The sequence below is a fragment of the Brassica napus genome, chromosome C4, assembly GCF_020379485.1.
Source record: "Brassica napus cultivar Da-Ae chromosome C4, Da-Ae, whole genome shotgun sequence".
Lineage (NCBI taxonomy): Eukaryota > Viridiplantae > Streptophyta > Magnoliopsida > Brassicales > Brassicaceae > Brassica > Brassica napus.
The window spans coordinates 56839719-56862530 of NC_063447.1; the positions used below are offsets into that span (position 1 = coordinate 56839719).

The window sequence follows — 22812 nt, forward strand, 5'->3', positions numbered from 1 at the left end:
ACGTAGATGGCAATGATCAAGACGTCTCCTCCTTCAGTCTTGCAGTACATTGATGGTTCCTTCGTGCACTTCTCAAATCTCATCTCCTTGAGAACCTGATCGAGTTTTACATTCCATGCCCTGGGTGCCTGGCGTAACCCATACAAAGCCTTGTGTAACACATACACTCGATCCTCTTCTCCTTTCTTTTCGAAACCTTCAGGTTGAGTTACATACACTAACTCCTTTAGATCTCCATTCAAGAAAGTGGTCTTCATGTCCATGTGATGTATCTCCCAACTGTTCGTTGTTGCGAGGGCTATTAAGAGCCGAATGGTTTCAAGTCTTGCCACTGGTGCAAACACTAAATCGAAATCTATTCCTTCTCTTTGTACATAGCCTTTTGCCACAAGTCTCGCCTTATACTTGCTCACTGTACCATCCGCCTTTCTCTTGATCTTGAAGATCCACTTCAACCCTATAGGTTTCACTCCAGCCGGTCTTTCCACAAGTTCACATGTCTTGTTTCTTGTGATAGACTCCAACTCGGCCACCATCGCCTCAACCCATTCTCGTACGTGTTCAGCTTCAAAATAGTTCTCTGGCTCGCCATCCACTGTGAGCAACATCATTGCACTTTCTTGATCTGCAAGTAACACATAATCATCGAGATATCTTGGTTTTGTTATGGTTCGGCCTTGTCTGGTCACCAGCGGTTGACCTCCACCGTTTTGGTTTGCATTGTGATCCGCATCTTCTTCTTCTTCCTCATCTTGGTTTATAGCTTCCTGTTCATGATCCTCACCTTGATCATTACCTTCTTCTATATCACCCTCACGTGGAAGCTTAAGCATGCTCGGTTCACAATCAGCTTGGTTTGTTGTAGACGCCCAGTCCCAAGCTTTCTCTTCATCGAAAATCACATCTCTACTCACCATCACCTTCCTTGTGTCTGGATCATAAAGTCTGTAGGCTTTGGAACCCGACTCAGTTCCAAGATTGACCATACTCTTTGATCTCTCATCCAACTTCTTCAGATAAGGACCAGTGATTTTCGCATGAGCTACACAAGCGAATATTCTCAAGTGCTTGATATTTGGTTTCCTTGATGTAAGGCATTCGTATGGCGTTTGATTTTTCAAGGCTTTTGTAGGAACTCTGTTGATGAGGTAAGTTGGATGTCGTACAGCTTCACCCCACAAGTAGTTCGGCATCTTCATTGCCTTCAGCATACTTCTTGTCATTCCCATCAAGGTTCGGTTTCTCCTCTCCACAACACCGTTTTGTTGAGGTGTGTAAGGCGCGGTTAGGTGCCTTTTAACTCCATTCTCTTCACAGAATAGATTGAACTCAGCTGAGGTAAACTCTCCTCCTCTATCGGTGCGAAAGGTTTTGATGGTTGAGCATGTCTGCTTCTCTACACTCTCTTTAAACCTTTTAAATCGATCGAATACCTCACTCTTCTCCTTCATTAGCATAACCCACATATACCTAGAGAAGTCATCGATCAAGACAAAGACATACTTATTATTTGCAGGCGTTGGTGGTGTGATTGGACCACACAAATCTCCATGCAATAACTCTAATGGCTTTGTCGCACGAAACATGGCTTTGGTCGGGAATGACTGTCTGATCTGCTTCCCTGCGATACATGCGTCACACACGCTTTCTTCGTGTGTTACACACGGCATTCCTACGACCATCTCCTTCCTTACCATGTTATTCATCACTCCATAGCTTATATGTCCTAGCCTAGCATGCCACCTCTATGTAGCATCTACGTCCCTGACATGTAAACATTTCGGGTAGCTTATCTCCATAGGGGTCTTGTAGAGACGGTTTAGAGATCTTGTCACACGAACTAGCAACCTTCCATGCGAATCTGTGAGCGTTAAGTAGACATCTTTCATGTTAACCTCACATCCGTTTTTTGTTCCTTGCCCAAGACTCAATATATTGTGCTTCAGATCGGGTATGTAGTATATGTCCTTGAGTGCCTTCTTCTCTCCAGTCTTGCACACAAAGGTAACCACACCCTTTCCTATAATGTCAACACACGATCCATCACCAAACTTCACCTTCCCTTTGGTGTTGAGATTCAAACTCGAAAAGAACTCCTTGTTCCCTGTCATGTGATTGCTCGCTCCATTATCCAAATACCAGACACTTGCACTGCCTTTGTCGATATCAAGATTCTTCGGAATCACCTTATCTTCGTTCAAAAACACCACCTCGTGTACATAGAGTGCATCAGCCTCTTCTGTCTCGTTTAGGTTGGTTTCTTGATTCTTCTCTGTCTTTTCGGGACAGATAGTTGCGTAGTGACCAGGCTTGTCACATCTCCAACATATCAGCTTTGAACGATTCTTCTTCGAGTTGTTATCTTCGGTGTGTGACGCACGGTTTTGGTTCTGTGACCTACCTCGACCTCTGCCTCTACCGTTCCGTCCTCTTCCTCTACCACGGGAATTCTCATAGCCCCTCTGACTATGCTCTTCATTGTTCGAAAACATCAGTTTCCCTTGGTCTTCTTTCTGAGTTTCTTCTCCTACACGCTCCTCGTACGCCTTAAGCCTTCCAACTATGTCTTCAAACCCCGTCGAGTTGAGATTTAGGACTTGCTCAAGTGATGTTACGATCTGGATATACTTGTGTCTTGGAAGACCCTTCAAGAACTTCTTGACCATCTTGGATTCTTCTATGTTTTCTCCCAACGAGGTTGCTTTGGATGATAGGCCCGATATCTTCCCCGCGAAGTCATCGACCGTATCTGCATCATCCATCTTCAACCTATCAAACTCCGTCATCAACGTCTGAAGTCTCGCCTCCCTTACACGATCAGCTCCTAGGTGTCGCGACTTGATGGCATTCCAGATCTCTTTTGATGCGGTTTGTTCTCCCACCTGGAGAATCAAAGTCTCTGGAACAGATTGAAACAAAAGAGCTATCGCAACATCGTTCTTCTTTTGATCATCTGAACCGGGTTCGATTGTGTCCCACACTTCATGAACACGTAGTAGAACCTTCATCCTCATCGACCAAACTGTGTAGTTTGTCGGTGACAACATCGGACATTGGATGGATGTAGATCCAAAGTCCTTCGTGCGTGGAGCCCTAGTCACGTCCGCCATCTTGCTTACGCGATCTCTTGTTCACAAGCACCAGGATCTTAAGCTACAACTTAAGCTTAGATCGAATCTCCAACCTGAGGCTCTGATACCAATTCAGATCTCTTAGAAACACAAAGAGTTATAAGAACAACTTTTCTTATTAGCTTTAGAAACTACACAAAACTAAAGCTCTCAATATGTTTCTCTTAGATCATATGGAACACCTCTCCATTAGACATATATTTATATGAAAGACAATTCCCTTTAACATGTGGGATATGGAAAACACAAACCTAACCTAAATGGAAACTTACTTTTCCTATTTCTAGGTTTCCTTATTGTGTTTATCTTAACATATTAAACATCTAATAATATGTTAAGTTTCCACAAGCTTGGAATTATCCAACAACCCCTTCATGAAAATCCAAAAAAAATAATTAATCAATTATTAATTTAACACCAAAATATTTACCCCATAACCTAACATACAAATATTTTTTGAATCTTAAATTATTTAGTTCTTGTGGTTTAGAATACCATACCGCAAAAACTAAAGTATTGTATGTTTAACCCATCAGATATTAGTTGTGAAATGATATAAAACATAGTTATGTAACTTATGTTTATGGATTTGCTTGAAGCTAGAATTTATGGGATGGTTGAATTAGTTATTGTATCGTGTTAACACCGAAGCTAGTGGGTAAAAGTATTAACAAAGTGCAACTTCTAATAATGCGATTCTTTTTAGAAAAGTGTTAATTGGGAAAAATGGAAATTGATGAACATGTTTATCCTAGTTGTAAAGTAACTCAAGTATAATTAACTATTTTGGTAGAAGGGACTTTCGAAAATGACTTGTTCCTAACTTCTCTTTACAGATTGATTTTCTTTCTTTTTGCTTTTTGTAGTGTGCCATATTTGTTTACGCACTTGGCTCTTATGTCCTCTTCCTCCTCATTGGTGCCCTTGTGCTCATCCGAAAGAATATCTGATTAAGATAATCATACGTGTCGTGGAGTGAGAAAGTCTTTCCTTTTTTAACATATGCTCATTAGAATTAAGCATTGGTTACAAGGAAATAAAGCATTCGAGGTAATTATATCATATTTGCGAATTGGGGCATTACATGAATTGGTGACTTCAATGAATTTGTATCAGTTTGTAGAAGCTTAAATCGTAAGATCATATACGGTGATAAATCACTGAGTCTTCTAAAACTGTGACGAGTATTTTAAAATCACCTACAATTTATAATATTATAATAATTTATAATTTATTTTTATTTTATAACGTATTGTAGTTAATATACTGTATTATATAATCTTATGAAAATAAATAATACAAATTTTTAAACCCTTTGAAAATAATAATAATATAAATTTTATTATTTATAATAATAAAATTTTAATACACCACCTATTTAGTGTCTAACTTTTTTTTGTAAGTAAACGTTTTTTGAATGCTGACAAAAAATAAACCGTTTTTTGAATGTCCATTAGCTTGTGCAATCTCACCTAATATATACCATGTTGTTGAATTTTGTTAGGGTTGAAACAAATTTCTCGAAATTAATTAATAAATAAAGAACTAACTAGATTGGTGGATTTGTCTCCACGGAATTGAAAAATCTCAAATTCAAATTTTTTTTTGTTCGATGAATATGCAGCTATATTCATGTTGTAACTTGTAACAGTGACCGTTCGGAACGTCTTACCAACAGAACAACAAAAGCACAGCATCTATAAAACTAGTCGTTTTTTTTCTCAAAAAGATATGTATTTTGTTGGTGTTGGATATGATTGACTAATTTATATGACTAAAGCTTATTTCCACAAGCTTAGTAAAATGTGGAATTTCGAAAAAACTATATCAGCTATACTCAACATCTATAAAATTAGTAATTTGTTTTTGTTTTTGTTTTTGAGAAAGTAGGAATTTGTAATCTTAAAACGAGCATTTATCGATATTAGTATATATAACATGCATATTATTTTACGAGATTTTATGCTATTCAAAAGAGATACCAAAATTAATAATATAGATATAAACAAAATATGTTTGAAAGAAATATACTTCCTAATACAATAGAGGTAAAAGAAAATGTAACTTTAGATATACGACTGATGATGTCAACGTACTTGTTTGTTAAGATAACCTTGTACATCGAACACATATGACGTGCGTTGATAACACTTGTACTCACGGCCGGTTATGTCTTTGATCGAGATAATTAATACAAATGTTATACTTTATTCAGGTCATGATTATTTCACGAAATTACTTGATAATATTAGAGTCAATTGGTCGTCTTGTATACTACTGGGTAAAAAGTGTACTGATTTCTGTATCACTATAAAAAGGAGATTTGCTATGGACTACCTCACATCAGATTAAACACACTGAACATCTCACTAAACAAAATTGACTAAAATTAATTGTGTTCTTTCGGCGACGATTAAAATATATTCCATACTTTCAATATTCCAAAACGCAAGGAACTGTTCATAAAATGCAGCAATAATTCAGCAGCGGCCATGCTTTTTTTTTTGCTTTATACATTACATATACGAGTATGTGTACATCTACTGATCCAAGTGCATAGAATAATAGCAGTGCGGTAGATTGTGATCAAGAAAGTGGAGAAACTATTATGACAACAGATTCCATTAGCACAATGATTTATATACAAAGTGGAACCCTTTCTTTATATTTCAAATTTTTATATTACCACTTTCTTCTTAATGTGCAACTTTGAATGGACACAAACTCTGTTTACTTAATTTATTTACTTTGGTGGAAAGCTCTTTACTTTACCCACCACTTGCTCTTTGTGGACCGTCGATGTTGCTTCACTAATCACTACCATAACCATTCAAAAATGTTCGATTATATATCTTTTAGCTTTTGTTTCTCGCCATGACTTAAAATTTTTGTAACTATGGTTCTGCACTTTTTCTAATTCTATTTCTAAACATGAAATCTCGGTGTCTAATTCTATTTCTAAACATGAAATCTCGGTGTTATTACTCTAATACTTCACATAAATACTCAAACCTAATAATGTGGTTTCGTCTACGTATATCAGATGAATTATGTATTTTACCATTGAGCTACGGCTAATTGTTTTTTTACTGTATGAGATTATGAATGAGAAACTCAACATGTGCAATATGTATGTTTTCCATATTGCTCATACATGTTGTACTGTGTAATAATAAGAAAGTTTATATAAATAATTCAAATTGCGTATTGTAGTTAGTCATCCAATAGATGATTTTGATTACAAAACCTTGTTATATTCCTTATACATGCTCGATTGCTAATGTGAATAATTAAAGAACAATGAGTTACATAATCGTAGATATGCATCATAAGAAATTTTCTTTATAACATGATGTCCAATTACAATGTGTTCGTATGTAGTGCAGTTACCTTAAAAGACTGACTTTGAACTCTTTGAAATAAATTAACCAACCAATTGTTCTTAAGCTGCCTCTGGTGATCTTGTAGGCAAATTAGCTTTTCTCTGTCCTTGCACTTAACTGTTTGTCTCTTCCTCGCCTTTTAGGTTGTGTTATGCTCACGACTTGACTCACATTGTTCAACTTTCTAGGCAAATCGCTGCTGACCAATGCCGGTGGAGGGAGTATGGCCATTGGATTTGGTTTCTTTTGGTTTCTTCTTCAGTTTCTCTTGATCCGCTAGATGATATCTCTGCATTGTTCACGGTCAAGTCTATTAAAAATACACTGATTCTAAAACCTAATTGAGTTCACTTGTACATCATAGGACTTACTTTATAATTTATATATATTTTGCTTCTTTATTATTTTGTATTTCTGTATATTTTGTAAGAATTTAAAATGGGCCTTTAATCCTGTAAAATATCTAGGGTTTAAGCAATGACCCACTTTTGTCTTTTGTCCTAAAAAATATCTTGGGTTTAAGCAATGACCCACTTTTGTCCTAAGCACCACCATTTCTGCTACTTAAAATATGATTTTGAGTGATCATGTTGCTTGTACGCATACCTCATGGGGTCTTTAATTACCAATTTTGAGACTTTCACTAGATACTGACAAGTACAACATTTAAGTGATTCTGGTCTTTTTGTAAAATGAAAATCAATGGCAAGAAGAAGAATCACCTGAACCACAAAGTTGCGTCTTTGGCAGTCTAGAAACATACTCACATTCCATTTTGTTCTCGCAGCAATCTTGTCTCTTACTGTTGAGAAACTGATTTGATCTCTAGAAGTGAAGCGATCAACTTCATTGAACCAAAGACAAGTAAAGAGATTGCTAATTGGAACATGCTCTCTTAAAATGACACATCCTTCTGGTACATCTACAGATCTCCACCACTACAAGTCATTGAAATGTTTTGATTCTTATATTATAATGTTAAGAAAGCATAATTAACATATACCGCTTGTTACTGGGAGCTTGGCTGTAGAATAAGGTGTTAGACCTTCTTTCTTGTAGAAATCCACTTGAAAATCTATTGAAGCATTGGCATATTTACCCGCAGCTTTATTTGCTTCTGCTTCCACAAATACATCAAACCGTTTGTAATGTCTAGAGATTGCAAATGTTACATTCTCCCTCCACAAGAACCTAAAAAAGTTGGTGAGTGTTAGATTATGGCGTGGCAGAAACAGTCACAGAGACTAATGAGTTCAGAACCTCTCTAGAATTTGATGTGGATCGACCACAAGGTCCAGTTTCCCATCCATCCATAAAGAATACCGAGAATTCGGAAACAGCCTATGGACAAGAAGCTTTGGTACCTGAAACAAGAAAGGTCATAAAGATTCATATTCAGAAAATAGATAACTTATATTATAAGTTACCTTTCCATTGCGTCTTCCATCTGTATAAGGAAGGTTGTGAACAACAACAATTCTCCATAACCCTACTTTCTTGGTGGTTCTATTAAACCTTTTATCTCTCTTCAAGCTTGATTCGGTCTTCTCATCAATAAACATGAAGAAGCAAACCGTTTGCTCGGAGTATTTACTAATATTGCTAGGGCTTTTCACATCGTCAAAAGCATCTGAAAAAGAGTAGAAGAACTTCTTCATCAGATACCGTGAGACACAAGAAAAGGGACTAAAATGACTGGAGGAGCATCAAAGAATGACCAAATACTGTTGAAGCAACAACTATCCCTCGACACCGCTTCATTTCAAGAAGATCTTTCTCGTTGATATCAAATCCTGTTCCCCTTCCAGGTTGACGTCCTTTGACAAATCTTAGTTAAAAAGGATTGTTAAATTAGTCCACATAGAAAACGTGACAAGCGCTCAAGAGAATATTTTTTTGTCAAAAGGACAAGAACTCAAGAGATACACATACCCACAATGCACGCTCATTGTTCCTTTGATGTTAAAATATCTTCTCCTTTGTTTCAAAGTCGGATAACCGCCAAAATCTGACCCTCCAAACTCTGTTTTCCGGTTAAGTGGCTTCTCATGTATATATGTTAGATTCTTAAGAATAGGGGAAAACGACGGTGAGCTTGGCATTAAGGCGATTGCTTCTTCTAGTGGAAGATAACAAACCGGGCATGCTGGAAAAGGCAAAACCAGCAAGAACAGTTTTGCTTACACAAGAAACAGAATAGCTCAAAGCTTTGTGTACATAAGAATCAAGAGAGAGAGAGAGAGAGATCTTACGGCGTGGTCCGGTTCTCTTCTTGTCAGCTGGTGGAGGAGGTAACTTGAATCTGTTACAGGGATGATCTGGAGGAAGTGTATAGCCACGAAAATATGGAGGAGGACGAGGCCGAAACGCTTTTGACGCTTTTCCCACGTAAGATAAATTGTTATGGATATTGCTTAATGGCTCTTTATTTGTACTGTCACTGTGAGGAGCTTCAACTTTCTGACCTTCTTCACCTGGTTACAACCAAAACATAGAGCATAAATGCAGTTGCCAAGAACAGGAATCATAAACTAAAACCTACCCGCATTTTGAATACCATAGAGGCTTTTGTAATAATTTTCATTTGGCTATTTTTTTGTTTGATGCATCGGTCTGTTTACCACATAGTCGGTTCTCGGATATAAACCATTTACTAAAACCTTTAATAATTTTTTTTAAATCTTTTAGGAACTTTATGGTTTATATATACTAATTCTTTAAGTTTTGAGATTCACAACCAATGTTTCATCTGGTTATGTTCGATCGGCTCTAGTGTACGATTTGTTTTGTAGAAACAGGAACGAAAAAGAATCCATCTACATTTTTGTAATTTTAGTGCTTTAGGTTTATTTTCTCTACTAGAAAAGTCTTAAGAAAAGGCTTAATATGAAGAAGAAGAAGAGAAAAGAGGTTGTCCAAGTAGTGAGCTAAAACTGAAACATAAGCTATAAGAAAACTCAAAAATCACCATAACTACACAACAATCGAAGAAAAGTAATTTACCATGCCAGACGTAAAGGACGCGAATGAAGACAAGAATTGAGATAATGAAGAGGATCTTCTTACGACGTCCTACGAATTTAAAGATCCAACGTACAACATCTTCCTTCTCCTTGTACATCTTAGATGGCTTCGTACGCGTTGTTGTAGCCGTGTGGGTAGGCAAACCGACGCCTTTATACCCCATCTTTATTAATTAACAGTGTCAAGTTCTAGGATTTGGGATTGGCAGATATCATCTTTTATTTCTCAAGAATTTCGAAATCAAGGGACTCTTTTTACCATGAAAGTTAGAACACGGTATTTAAGTACCGATTAGTTGTCTGTTTCTACACTTAACTAACGATTTAATGAGAAAGTAAATTTACTTAAGAGTTAGAGGAGACTCTGGCTATGACCACACGTGGCAATTCATGTCTGCTGTGAGCCTGTGACGTGTAAATTTCAACAATATGAACCAATACTATACGCTTACACATCCAAATAATTCAAAAAGGTTTTCGTATCAAACATCTTTAAATTGCTTCAGTTACTTAAATCTTGCTTAGTTCATGGAGTTTTTTACATTGTCTTTGTCTCCCTCTTGCGTAAAGTGGGATTGAAAGTGAAAACCATAATTACAAAAAAATATCCATAATTTTTTTTTTTTTGAACACAAAAAAATATCCATAACTAAAGCTCGGTATTAATTACTCTTTTTTTTTATCAAATGCTACATATACATACATCACAATCTAAGTTTCAAAATAGATTTTGACGCACTTTAGGTTTCGTGCTTCTTTTGTGTTGCAATTACTTACGAATAATCTTCGGTAAGCTTTTATCATTTAGCACCACCATGGTATTGTAAATCACATCAAAATCAAATTATAATTATTTTGTTTCCTTTATTCACTTGGTTGTTATATTTACGTTCTTTTGTGCCACATTCGTATTTTGGCTACATTACATATATGTCCCGATCAACACTCAGCGATTGTAAATAATCAGAGTAGAATGTAGAAGTACTCTATAGAGAAAAATATCATATGCAAATGCAATACATATAATAGCCAGAGTTTTAAAATTCGTATTAAAAGGTAACAAATCAAATGTATAGAAACGGGCAATCAATATCGATGAAACATCTTTACTAAACAAAAACTATACTATGTATAATCACTCTTGTCTTTGTCTATCTCACGTCCATTGATTCTAACCATTTACACAAACAGGCACCCACAAATTATGTGGCAGAAACCTTGTCTTCTCTATGTCTGTTTGTTTCTTTTTTCTTCACATCGATCCACTACAACTACCATTTCGTATTTTCACATGTTCATCTAAAATTGGCAAAATAATTATTTAGGGAGACAACTATTAGAAATATTACCAAATATTTGTATAAAGGTTTGCTCCCATGAAATTACTTCGGCTTGGTATCCAGACTTGGATTAGTATAGTACAATATATATGACTTCAATACACTACAATAAGTCATAAGAATAATATGCCACTAAAAATAATAGCAGAAACCCTTTTAATCTAATGGTTTTATTAAAATTTCATTAATGCTTTTATAAAAGGAAGTTTGGATTACAAATCTCACAAAAGATGAATTATGCAAATTAAAAGAGTAAAAACTAACATGAGATTTTAGCATGTTGAATATCATAGAATGACTGACATAGTCATACGTGGATCTTTATAAGACATGTAAAACATTGTCGGTGGTAAAACCATCTTTGTAATATAGTTTATAATATCATAATTAACTAGTGTTTAAAAAAAATTAGTTTAACTGACTTTGAAATTTCAAATATGAAGCATTTTAATGTTGTTCTTTTCTTATTATTAACGTGGAAATATTATGGGCCTGTGAAAGGGCTTAATTTAATCTTCCAATGGGAGAATACCCTATTTCTAGATATTCAAATGAGGTTTAAAGTATGGTCTCATATCCAAATGGTCACACATATTCAATATCGTGAGGCTGCTTCGAATCCGGATTACTTAGCTTCCAAAAATCTGCCTACCATTACAACATCCTGGTGTGGTTAACCTCGTTCTGTTGCAACATATCTAAGAGATATCACTATCTTATGAATCCTCTCTACCAATTTTGGTTTTTCATTATGTCTCCGGCAATGTAAACCGTTATTATAGTCAAAAAAAAGAAAAGAAAATGTAAACCGCTAGGCAGACAAGCTTGCAATATTAGCTAGACAACCATGAACTCTCTATTTGTCTTATGTTTATCTTGGAATGTTTAGTTTGTTTGATCAAACTTAGTTAATTAAAATTTCGCAAAACTTAGGTTGTGTCATTGTATAATGTATAGTATGATGTATATATGTATATATATGTATGTATCTGTATGTGTATTCACTTGCTATATCAAATATGTATATATGTAAGTACACATAATTTTATTGTAGAACACGTTTAAGAAGTAAAAAAGGATTTGGCAGAGTTCATATATGTAAAGGGATTAAGGGAATATAGCCGAAGAGAGATTAACATAAACCAAGAAGTGGATACAACATTAGTTATACCTTAATGATCTTGCCACATTAACAAAAACATTCATCACTTGACACAGAAGAAACAGAAAACTGAAACCAATAAGATCAGTCAAATAGAAGCACGAGCAACAAGGTAGCTGAAAAAAACTTCATCTTGGTACAGCTAGAATTGGACGATCACTACATTGATGTCTGCCTTCTATACTTGATCAAAAGCAGTTGATATTATTCTTCTAATTTCAGCTTCTTTGTGGGGTTTCCTTTATTCGTTTCTTCTTTTTGGACACTTTCCAAATTAAGTTGATTCCCCCTACATGAGAAGATGCATCTGCCTCTTGTGCAAAATCATATTAGTGTAAATGTATAATAACCATTGTCCGCGCCAGGATCAGGGTCCGAGCTGTAAATCTATCCGCTTGAAATTAAAGGAAAACTAGGTGGTTGCCCGCGAATTCGCGGATATAAATATTGTATGAATATATATATATTATGTATGCAATGTCATAAATTTTGAATAATAATTAGAAGAACTAACACAATAATTTTTACCTTCAGGTATTTTGAAAATCAGTCGTAAAATTTCCATATATTTGATAAAAATATCAGATGAATATTTAATAATAACAAATGCTTGTAGAATTATATATGTAATTATCACATTAACTTCTCCAACACATATTATGCATCTTCTTTAGGCTCTTCATGTTTTTCTCGTCATCATTTCATTTTTTTATTAAATTTTTGCTAATATTTTCCTAATGTTTTACATATTTTTGCCAAATATTTATTTATCTCTCTAAATAATAATACAAAACATACAATCAATGAACCAAAAATCTATTTTTCATGAATAATTATAAAAAATAATTGATTATACATGACATTTTACTATATTTATCAGTGAAATATAGTAAAATAAATATTGCATAATTTAGATATTATACTTGTTTGACCAAAATTTGAGATAGTATGCTAATAATTTTTATATGTGAATATATTTACTTGTCGACAAAAAAAGTAAACATATTTAGCTGATTACTTATTTTATTTTACCAAATTCAAAATGGTCTCAGGCCTGTCCAGACATGCTTATATATGCTACGCATATGATATTTATTACATAAAATACTGTTCAAAATAGTCACTTAAAGGTTGTATAAATTTGATATTTAAGAAATTTTCAAGCATAAAATGTTTTTTAAGATTTATTGATGTTTAAAGAGAAAAAAATAATTTATTGGCAAAGTTTTGTTTAATGCTCCTTTGAATGGTTAAAAGGTTTTGCATCTGACCTATTTATCAAAACGTGAGCGGTATGTGGGTTGAGAGTCTCCCTTATCTTCCATTCTTCTTTAGTTGTGTCGAGTTTAATCTAGAATTTCTTGTTTTGTTTCTTCAATCTAAGCAGAGAATCTACTTGTAATTAAGTTTGATTTTTCTGACAATCATACCTCTTCATTTCACTTTTATTAGTCTGCTTATTGACCTTCGTTTTTAGTCGAGAGCTTTGGTCAGAGGAAGAAAGTCATGGCCGTGTGAAGATGTGGTAACATCGGTTCTTCTGCAAAACAAAACAAAAAAGATTCAAAACTGCACAACATCAAATAATTAAATGCTGAGACATAACTTTAATGCTAAATCATTTGCTAAATAACCGTAATACGAACTCGTATGCACCACCTACCAATGTATACTGGTGAATTTCTGTAAGCCATCTGTAAAGTTTGCTTTATCTTTTGCAGAATTATTTTGTACACAATTTTGATCGTTTTCCTAACTTCAAAAACCATTAGAATGAAGGATAGTCTTTATCAAGAGAAGAAAAAAGAAAAGAAGATATGATGTCGTCGCTTCCAAATCAAAAGAATAGGAGAGATGAAAACATCTCTGTTACTTCGTGGAAGAAGTAAACAACTTGAAGTAATTTTATAAGTAATTTTTTGTGGAAGTTATTCATTTAAAATTGATGTAATGGAGGAGCTGGTGGTGATATGGCTACCCCTGTACGTAACGGTTGAGGCTGGTAGAATAAGTTTGCTTTTTCTTTTCTGAAGTGAGAAATATAGTGTTTGTTTCAATTGTTTTTTTCTTTTCAGTATTTTATAAATATAGTAAAATGTCATGTATAATCAATTACATTCTATTTTTCATTTTAATCTCCGATTTTTTGATAACTCGCTAGGCCCGAGACTGCCGCCCGACTAGCGCCTAGCGTAGTTCGGAACAGGGCATTTAGCTATGGGTAAAGTCTGGTCGATCGTATCCAAAACTAAAAAAAATCATCACTGGTTTAACAACTTGTAAAAAACTTGTCACAGCATATACGTCGTACTACCTTTAGCAAACTTGTGAATTTACATTTTCACAAATACCTGTAGCTTTTGAAGACTCTTACATTAAAATATAATTGTTTTGTAACGAAAAACTCTAGTTGAGTTCTTGATCCGGTTGGTTTAGAATGGCTACTGCAGAAATACATAATCACGCTTGTGATATTGACATTTGTTTGTAGTTTAAATATTTGGAGTTTGTATTCTTTTTAACAACTATTGTATTTGAACATCTGTTTGATGGTGGGTTTCTTTGTCACTAATATAGACTATCCCGAGTTTGAACTCGTTGATAACGCAGAGAAAGTATTCGTACTATGTAATGGACTACGTACATGTACTGATCCACCTATTTGTAGGTACGAACATACATGTGCAAAAAAGACATAGATGCATGCAGCATGCTGGAAGTATCTCCTCAATTAACTCTCGGGCTTCCAACCTAATTCGAGCATTTTAATTAATTAATCTCTCCCTACAAGAGGAGTGCCACATATAAAAATTAATAAAGTTAAACTAAGAATCAATCAACAGAAATAATTAACAACCACAAAAATAAAAACCATAACATAGCACTATCTGCTTCCCCTTTTTCATCGTCATAACAAACATCCCTCATGACATCTTTTCCAATACCACTTCTATTTTCTCTCTCCTTTCACAAGGAAGGGCGTATATAAGAATTCTATTAACCATCTAATCATCAAACAACACACAAAGAAAACCAAATGGATATCAAGTTCTTGTTGATCCTTGTCCTCTTGACCCTAGCCGTAGTCGCCGAATCTGCCAATGCCACATGTCTTTTGACCAAATCTTGTGCCAATGGCCAAGGTTGCATTGGAGACGATGATGTGCTCGAGTCCTTGATGGATTCTGAGACCAACCGGCGGCAACTAGCCGCAAGGCGCAGGTACATTAGTTACGAAGCAATTAAGAAGAACAAATTGTGCAACCATCGTGGCCAGTCTTACTACGATTGCGAGAAGAGGAAAAGGGTTAATCCGTACTGGCGTGGCTGCAGCGCCATCACACATTGCTATAGGTACGCTTCTTAATTTGAAGAAATATATATATACCAACAACATGATCAGAGAAGCGAGAGGGCAAATGATGCAAACAGAAAAAAAGAACACCAGTTTTTACTCTTGATATTCCTCCTTTTCTATTAGTTTTCTTTAATTTTCTTTTAATGCATACAACGTCTACTTCATATGTTGTTCTTTTATATTTATAGATAAATTAATTGTACGTCTTTCGTTTGTCTATAATTAAGTAATTAAATGATGTTTCTATACCCTGCGGTTTATGAATCTGATTCGAGCCAACTCATTAAAACCGCAAAGTCTGATTCAGAACAATCATGTGAAACAGGGATGCTGATTTGTTGGCAAAACAGGCTTTGAGCCTTGTAGCAGTTGACATGGTTCCATAACTCTTTTATGATTGAGCTAAGTTGAGTTCCAAAAAAAACACCTTGTGGTTTATGCTAAATTAAAACTTGTGTGTAGCATAAAGTACGAAGTGTGAAGTTTAAAAAAATTGGAATTGTAATTGATGATGACGTTTGCATTTTATCTTCAAACTAGTTTACCTCTCGTGCTTCGCACGAATCAATTAATTCATTGTCATCCAAATTAGTGATTATAAAATTGTAATGTTTATCAAAATAGATTATTATTTTATCACATATTTTCTAATCATAGATAACACATACAATTAAATACATAGTACAAAAGTATAAATTTTATAGAACGGGTTTAATCTATAAATGTATGTAAAATGTGATTAAATCTCTTAATTGAATATTTTCATGCACACATGTTTTCATATTTTAATTATATATTTGCAGAGATTTTTATACGATTAGTAAAGTTAACAAAACTTTAAATAAATACTTAGTAAAAAGGAATCAACCGCATTCTCATTTTTCTAATTCTCTTATAATATTTTTATCACCTTTTGTTTGACAAAAGCTTTTTCAAAAAAGTATGTTTCACAAAAGCTTGAATTCTATATCCTTCCCACATAAAACTGTATACAAAGCTGTGTTACAGTTTTAGATATCATATTTAAAAGTGTAATTGCGTTAACTTTTTTACCCAAGAATATAGCTTTTAACAATTGAGATTAACTTCATATCTATGATAGTAGTACTCTCTGAAACAAAACCCGGATTTCCCATTATGTTGTGAAAATAAAGTTACAAAATAAAGGCATAATCTGATAAAATCTTCAACTTTACTTATGCAGAAGGAATGATATAGAAATATTTTCAGCAAAAAAAAAGAATGTATTAGAACAATGATCTCTGCCATACATAAAACTAAAAGAAGACAGAAGATGGAATGATAAAGAAGAAGAGGAGAGTAAAGTTATTGAAAATTAAAAATTGACTAAATGATATATAGGAGATGAAATCGTTGATATCGTGATGAACTGATGATGATAGTTACAGGAAAAAGGGATTTAATTTTTGCAGTAACAATCAAATGAAGCTATAGTATGTTTCTTGAGACTTTCTTCGTTGTTAGCAATTTCTCTTCTAGAAACATTTTATGTTACCTCAATTTGTGGTCGATGATTCATCTTTTTCACATATGTTTCCAGTTTTCCCCATCTATAGCATGTACGTAACAGAATTTTTAAAAATATAATCGACAAAAACAGATAGGAAATTAATCTACAAGAGAAAAAGTGGAATTGATTACATAGATTTTCCATCACTATAAATCTATAATAGTAATAATGAATCACTTACCCTCTTGATAACATGATATGGCTCCTGGTTTTGTTACTTCAGTAACGAACTAAAAGCTTTTTTTTTGGTAATATATATAAAACTAAGAGAAGAAAACCAGTACATTTGTAAATTATATAGGAAGAAAGGAAAACAGTTTGGTAACAGAAAAAAAACGTGGGATGAAAAAATTTAGGAATGGAAGTTAAGAATTCAGATTGCATAAAAATAGGAGGAGATAGAAAAAAAAATTTTGATGGCTTTTATTTTTGTAAAACTTTGCCAAGTGTTAGATTATGATTGGATAGGTGACTTGTGTTTTATTATACAAAGGATACAAGTCAACATTTTATTTACACGACCTTTAATACCATAATCCGATACCAATTAATGTCATCAGCAATAATATCAAGTTCTGATCAATTCGTATCTATAATCTGGGACGTAAACCAAAATTTCAGTTATAAAAAGAAAGATATGTGCATGGTAAACCTGATACATGGTTTCCACTATTGGTGAATTCGGTTCTTGTAGCATATGCTTTTGTGCTGTATCAAATATTTCTGAACGATGGAATGGCCCCGTTAGATGTCCCCATAGTTAACATGCAATAATAGATCTCTCCCAAAGAATCTAGAAACTGAAGTGAGGAAAAAAAAATAGGGTATATATACGAATTTGAGTTTTCTAGGTGAACTATATATATATATTTACCAATTTGTTTGAGGTTTCCTTCTTGATATAATTTTTCCGATACATGATTTTTGGTAACATTAAATAAGTATTTCTACATCATAAAAGTATTCAAAGATAAGTACTATCCAAAACGTGGGTAAATCTTCAATATAGTTGTATACTCTTAACTTGCAATTTTGTCTCTTACTCAAGATAATTACATAAGTGAAAATTTTAAACAACCTGAAATTTAAAAAAAATAAATATAATTAGAAGAAAAAAATATGATTTTAATTTTAATTTTTAAAACCGTATTTTTAAATAATTTAGATGAATATGGAAAATTGCTATGACTTCTTATTAAAATCATGAGATTTTATTAAAACATAATTTTTTGTTATTGTATATTTTAATTACAATTTACCAAAAACTTTATATAAAATTCACTCTTTAAAATAATTTAAGAATAATAAATGTAAAGTATATTTTCAAACCAATATTTCAATATATAACATGCAATATTCATTTATATTCTTATGGTTGGAAATGAATTTCCCATCTTCAAGAATTGCCCAATCAATTCTGTGACACGTGGATAATTTTGTTGGAAGATTCATGTTTAAGTCTTCAAGCATATACTCCATGAACTACCTCGTAATAACGTGACCCAGGGTAAACTCATCAATCAAAGCTTGTAGAAATTGTATCCTTTTAAATCCTACAAAAGGGTTAAATCAGTGAGAAGAAAAAACAAAAAGAAAAGCAAACCCATAAGGAAGCTGGTTAATAAGAAGAAATGAGCCAGCACTCAACACAGAAGTCAACAAGAGAAATCAATACTTTAAGCTTAGTGGTTTTAGTACTAGAATTAGTCATTGAGCTAATAGTAGAGTTAGGCCCAAGAGTGGTTGTATCTAAATAACTTGGCTGGGTAAGAAATTGTTAGTTAGACCACAGTATTAAAAGTTGTTAATGTGAAAAGGTTAATTGGTTAACATTACTTGTAAAAATAGACGAGTACCTAGATGTATGAAGTAGGAGAAGGTTTTTAAGCTAGAAGTATTGTATATAGTAAATAGAGAAATCTATTATATGTAGATTTGTGTGTAATGTATCCAAATTATCAATGTAGACAATTAGTTTTTTTCACTTCTCTCTTTTAAAGTCATTTATGCTTTGTACCTAAGACCAAGAATCAAGCAAAGCTTAGAGAGAAAGGTGGAGTAACTTCTTTTCAAAAAGGGGGTAACTTTTTTCTTTGTTTTTTTTTTGGAACACAACTTTCGTTAATACTTAAACAATCGGACTACACTTTGAAGAAGAGATAATCCTAGCTCTACGAGCATTACAATAAGACAATACAACATAAAAGATAGATATAGAGAAACCTCTAGGATAAAAAGACAGCGAATTCTGAGTAAAACTCGAATGAGTCAAAACAAGGTTCACGTCAAAGCCGGAATAGAACATAGTCACACTGAATCGTGACGTTAAAAGCAGCCAATTCACACCTCGGAATATCGCCGAAACGAAATCCGTTGTATCTTCAGACCCCGTACGGATCGCTCCACAAGATAACAAAACGGTTAGGAACTTGGACAACTTCAACTGCTTCAAAGCAGGAAAGGCGGCACTTCTTTGTTTATGTTTAAATAAATAGAGAGAAACGTAGAAAACAAGAAAGAACAAGAGAACGAACTGAAAAGAATGAGATAAAGAGAAATAACAGAAACCTAGCTGTGCCAACATTAAAGATCAACAAATTCCCTATAGGGAACCTCCATGCACTTAACGCTCCCACCTTTGATTCTGAAGACTAAAGGCGCCTGCCGTGTTTAGACCCATACGCTACAAAAGCGCGTAAACCCAAAATACCCCACAATGCAGAGGAGACTAGAGTCATTGACTTGTTGATTAGGACATGACACTTGCCGTAAAAGGTCATTTACTAAGAGACCCACCACAGTCAATCAATCCAAAATCTGAACCGAGCAATGTTAAGTTTTCATAGGCATGTTTTCTTAAATCCACTTCCTAGCATATCCATATCATATCAACTGGAAAAGTAAAACCCGAGTAAAAAGTGAGAATTTTAAAACCTTTTCCTTGTAGCGGTATATTCAAATTCAAGTAGTATCCCCACTCTTTTTGAGTTTACTCCTTTCCGCCACTCCTTTTTCCTTTCTCAATTTGTCTACTCCTTGTCAAAAACCTTTTAAGTTAACATGCAAGTTAAAGCTTGCTTTTTTTGAAAAATCATGCAAGTTTACGACCAAATTATTATTTTTTGGTAATGTGAATTTTATATCAAAAAGAACTTTCTTACATCAGTTTGGTTAATCTCTATAAGAGCTTGATTGGTAGAACATTAGCATTAGCATTATACTCTACATTATCCAATCAATAATTGTTAGAAAAACATTTATAGAAACATTTACTAATTGCTAATGCTCTCCAAATGCTCTCTGGCCAATGCTCTCATATGAAGCTTTTAGAAGAGCATTTACATTTATAATTTATAAAATTAAGGAAAATCTATAATTAATTCATTTATTTTATTTAATAATATCATAAAATTATTTTTATATCTAGAAAATAAAATTTTTATTTCTAAAATTAATTTACAATATTTTTTTTTAAATAGTATTTTACATTTAAAATATAATATAATTTATATAATATAATTTATTTTAAATGTGAAATCTTATTTTTAAAAATAGATATTTTAATTATAAAATTTATTTTAAAATAATATTTTTTGATATAAGCATAATTTTAAAATTATTAAATAAAATAAATTAATTATATATCTTTTTAATTTTATATGTTAATATATTTATATATATTAGAAATATATTCATTAAAAATAAATATATTATATATTATATACTAATTTTTATAATAATTTTAAATAGCATACTCATACTGCTCTACCAATCATCTTATTAAACAATTTATCAAAAACATACAGCTCCTGTAGCATATTCCTATTGCTAATGTTAATGCTCTACCAATCAAAGCCTAAGTTACATAAAGCCCAAAAAGGATAAAAACCCTATGTCAAACTAGTTGAAAACATTATAATCAAAAGGATTATTCAATGCATGAACCAAAGGGTTGCAACAAAAAATTTGGTTACCTAAGATTAAACTTTTCTTCATATGTTACTTTACTGCAATTAATAGAACAAAGCCGATCAACAACGAATAAATCTAACAAAACCTGATTACAAGTTTCTAAGAATATAATCCTTAATGCTCACTACGCATCATCTCATCTTCCAATATATAAAAGAGAAACATCATAAAAGACAAGACTTGCAAATAAAAAATTAGCTAAAATATTTAAGTTCCTGGGGTAGTAGAGGCCGAGACAGAATCTGAAACCCTAGGAGAAGTCAACGGAAAGAGAGGGAGAAGTCGGGGCTCCAAAACCCTCGGAGTCGTCGACGGTGACGGGTGGAAATAAAACCCTTTCTCTTTCATTGCTCTCTCTTCAGCGTCGGAGCTCGGACTCTTACTCAAAGACCCGGTTCGATAAAACGGGACGCGTATGAGAGGAGTGTCAGGGCTGAGAACCAGAGAAGGAAAGTCCAAAATGCTGGGGGAGAGATTCTCGGGTAATCCTGAATGTACCGGGTGGATCTTGAGATGCTTCTTCGAGTTGCGGCGTTCGTAGAGTCGAAAACCTAGGGAGGAAGAAGATTGCTTCTTGTTGGGAACAGCTTTGACTAGAGGGATTGAGTACCTCTGTTCGGGTTTGTGGGTCGGGTTAGGCTTCTTGGAGGATCCGGTGAGCATCTGGACGACTTGCTTGAAGGAGGAAGCATCGGTTTGGAAGAAGGTAGTTGGTTCAGACATGGAGGTAACGGGCCGGGTCAGACTGGTGATGCTGGTTGGTGAAGGAAGCGAGCTCTGTGCGTTATCTTTGTATCTTGGTGAACTTTTCATTGAAGCACGTATTGAGAAAGAGGTCTCGTGTTTTACACTTATACACTGGTTGAAGGGATATGTTTGTGTAATTTTATAAGAAAGGCAAGTCTAGTTTTTTCCCACAAAAAACAATCCTTCAGTAATAAGTTGTTTAAAATTATAGATAATGTAAATAAATAAGTTTGTATTTATTGTGGCAAATAAAAAATTAAGAAGGTTTTAGAAAACAACTGGCAAAAGTTGATCACTGGATAAAATTAGACATTCATATTGAAAAATAAATCTCCTATGTATTAATCCTGGAACATTACAACATGTTTTCCTAACCCCGTGTCATCATGAGAATGATTCTTAGAATTGTTAGAAAAATAAGTTGGTCCATATAAACATATACTATATTTTTTATTAAACTAACTATCAAATTAATTAATAGTGTACAAACGAATATATATTTTTTCGTTAAATAAAAGCTACGAAATTACCTAATATGGTTAACATATATATGACAATTAATGATTATGAATAATACATATTTGATTAAAAAAATCCAATCTCTCTCTTTTTCGTTTAATTTTATGCTATTAAAATAAATTAAACAATCACATTAAGCATATAGTAAAAACAATTAGATTTTTTCTTATATGTTATATTTTGAATTTTGAAAAACGACTATAATTTACTAAAAATGGTAAAAGTTCCACATTAAAATTTTTGTGATCAATGGTTTAAATTTTTTTGTTCAACCAAGATACAAATGATCATATATCATAGGTGTGGGCGTTCGGATATATATTCGGGTTTGTATCGGATATTTCAGTAAAGGTATAGAACCCGTTCGAGTATTTCTACACTTCGATTCAGATTTGGGTATTTTATGTTCGGGTTCGGATATTTCGGGTTGGGTTCGGATATTTAAATTTTGAAGAAAAAATAAATAAATTATTCATTTTTTAAGTTTTTTGTATTTAAAATATATTTTAACTTAACTGTTTTTTTTTTATTTTTAAAAGATTAAACTAGTAATAGGTTTGGAGATAAAACTTTAAAAATAGAAATACACTAATTTAGTTGTTGTTTTGAAATTTTAGATGCAACTTTTATTAATGCAAGAAACAAG

General features: G+C 33.3%; 2 protein-coding genes and 1 pseudogene across 2 annotated transcripts; 1 reads left to right on the forward strand and 2 right to left on the reverse strand.

Moving 5' to 3' along the window:
- Window positions 1–6453: 6453 nt before the first annotated feature.
- Window positions 6454–10023, reverse strand: LOC106423032 (annotated as a pseudogene).
- A 943-nt stretch (window positions 10024–10966) lies between these two features.
- On the forward strand, window positions 10967–20404 carry LOC106423048 (protein RALF-like 19). Its single transcript, XM_048754991.1, has one exon. The coding sequence runs from the start codon at window positions 15077–15079 to the stop codon at window positions 15404–15406; it is 330 nt and encodes a 109-aa protein (XP_048610948.1). The 5' UTR covers window positions 10967–15076; the 3' UTR covers window positions 15407–20404.
- Window positions 20405–20945: 541 nt separating this feature from the next.
- Window positions 20946–22095, reverse strand: LOC106450156 (VQ motif-containing protein 4-like). The gene has a single exon (XM_013891811.3). It carries the CDS (start codon window positions 21711–21713, stop codon window positions 21108–21110), a length of 606 nt encoding a protein of 201 aa, XP_013747265.2. The 5' UTR covers window positions 21714–22095; the 3' UTR covers window positions 20946–21107.
- Window positions 22096–22812: the final 717 nt, after the last annotated feature.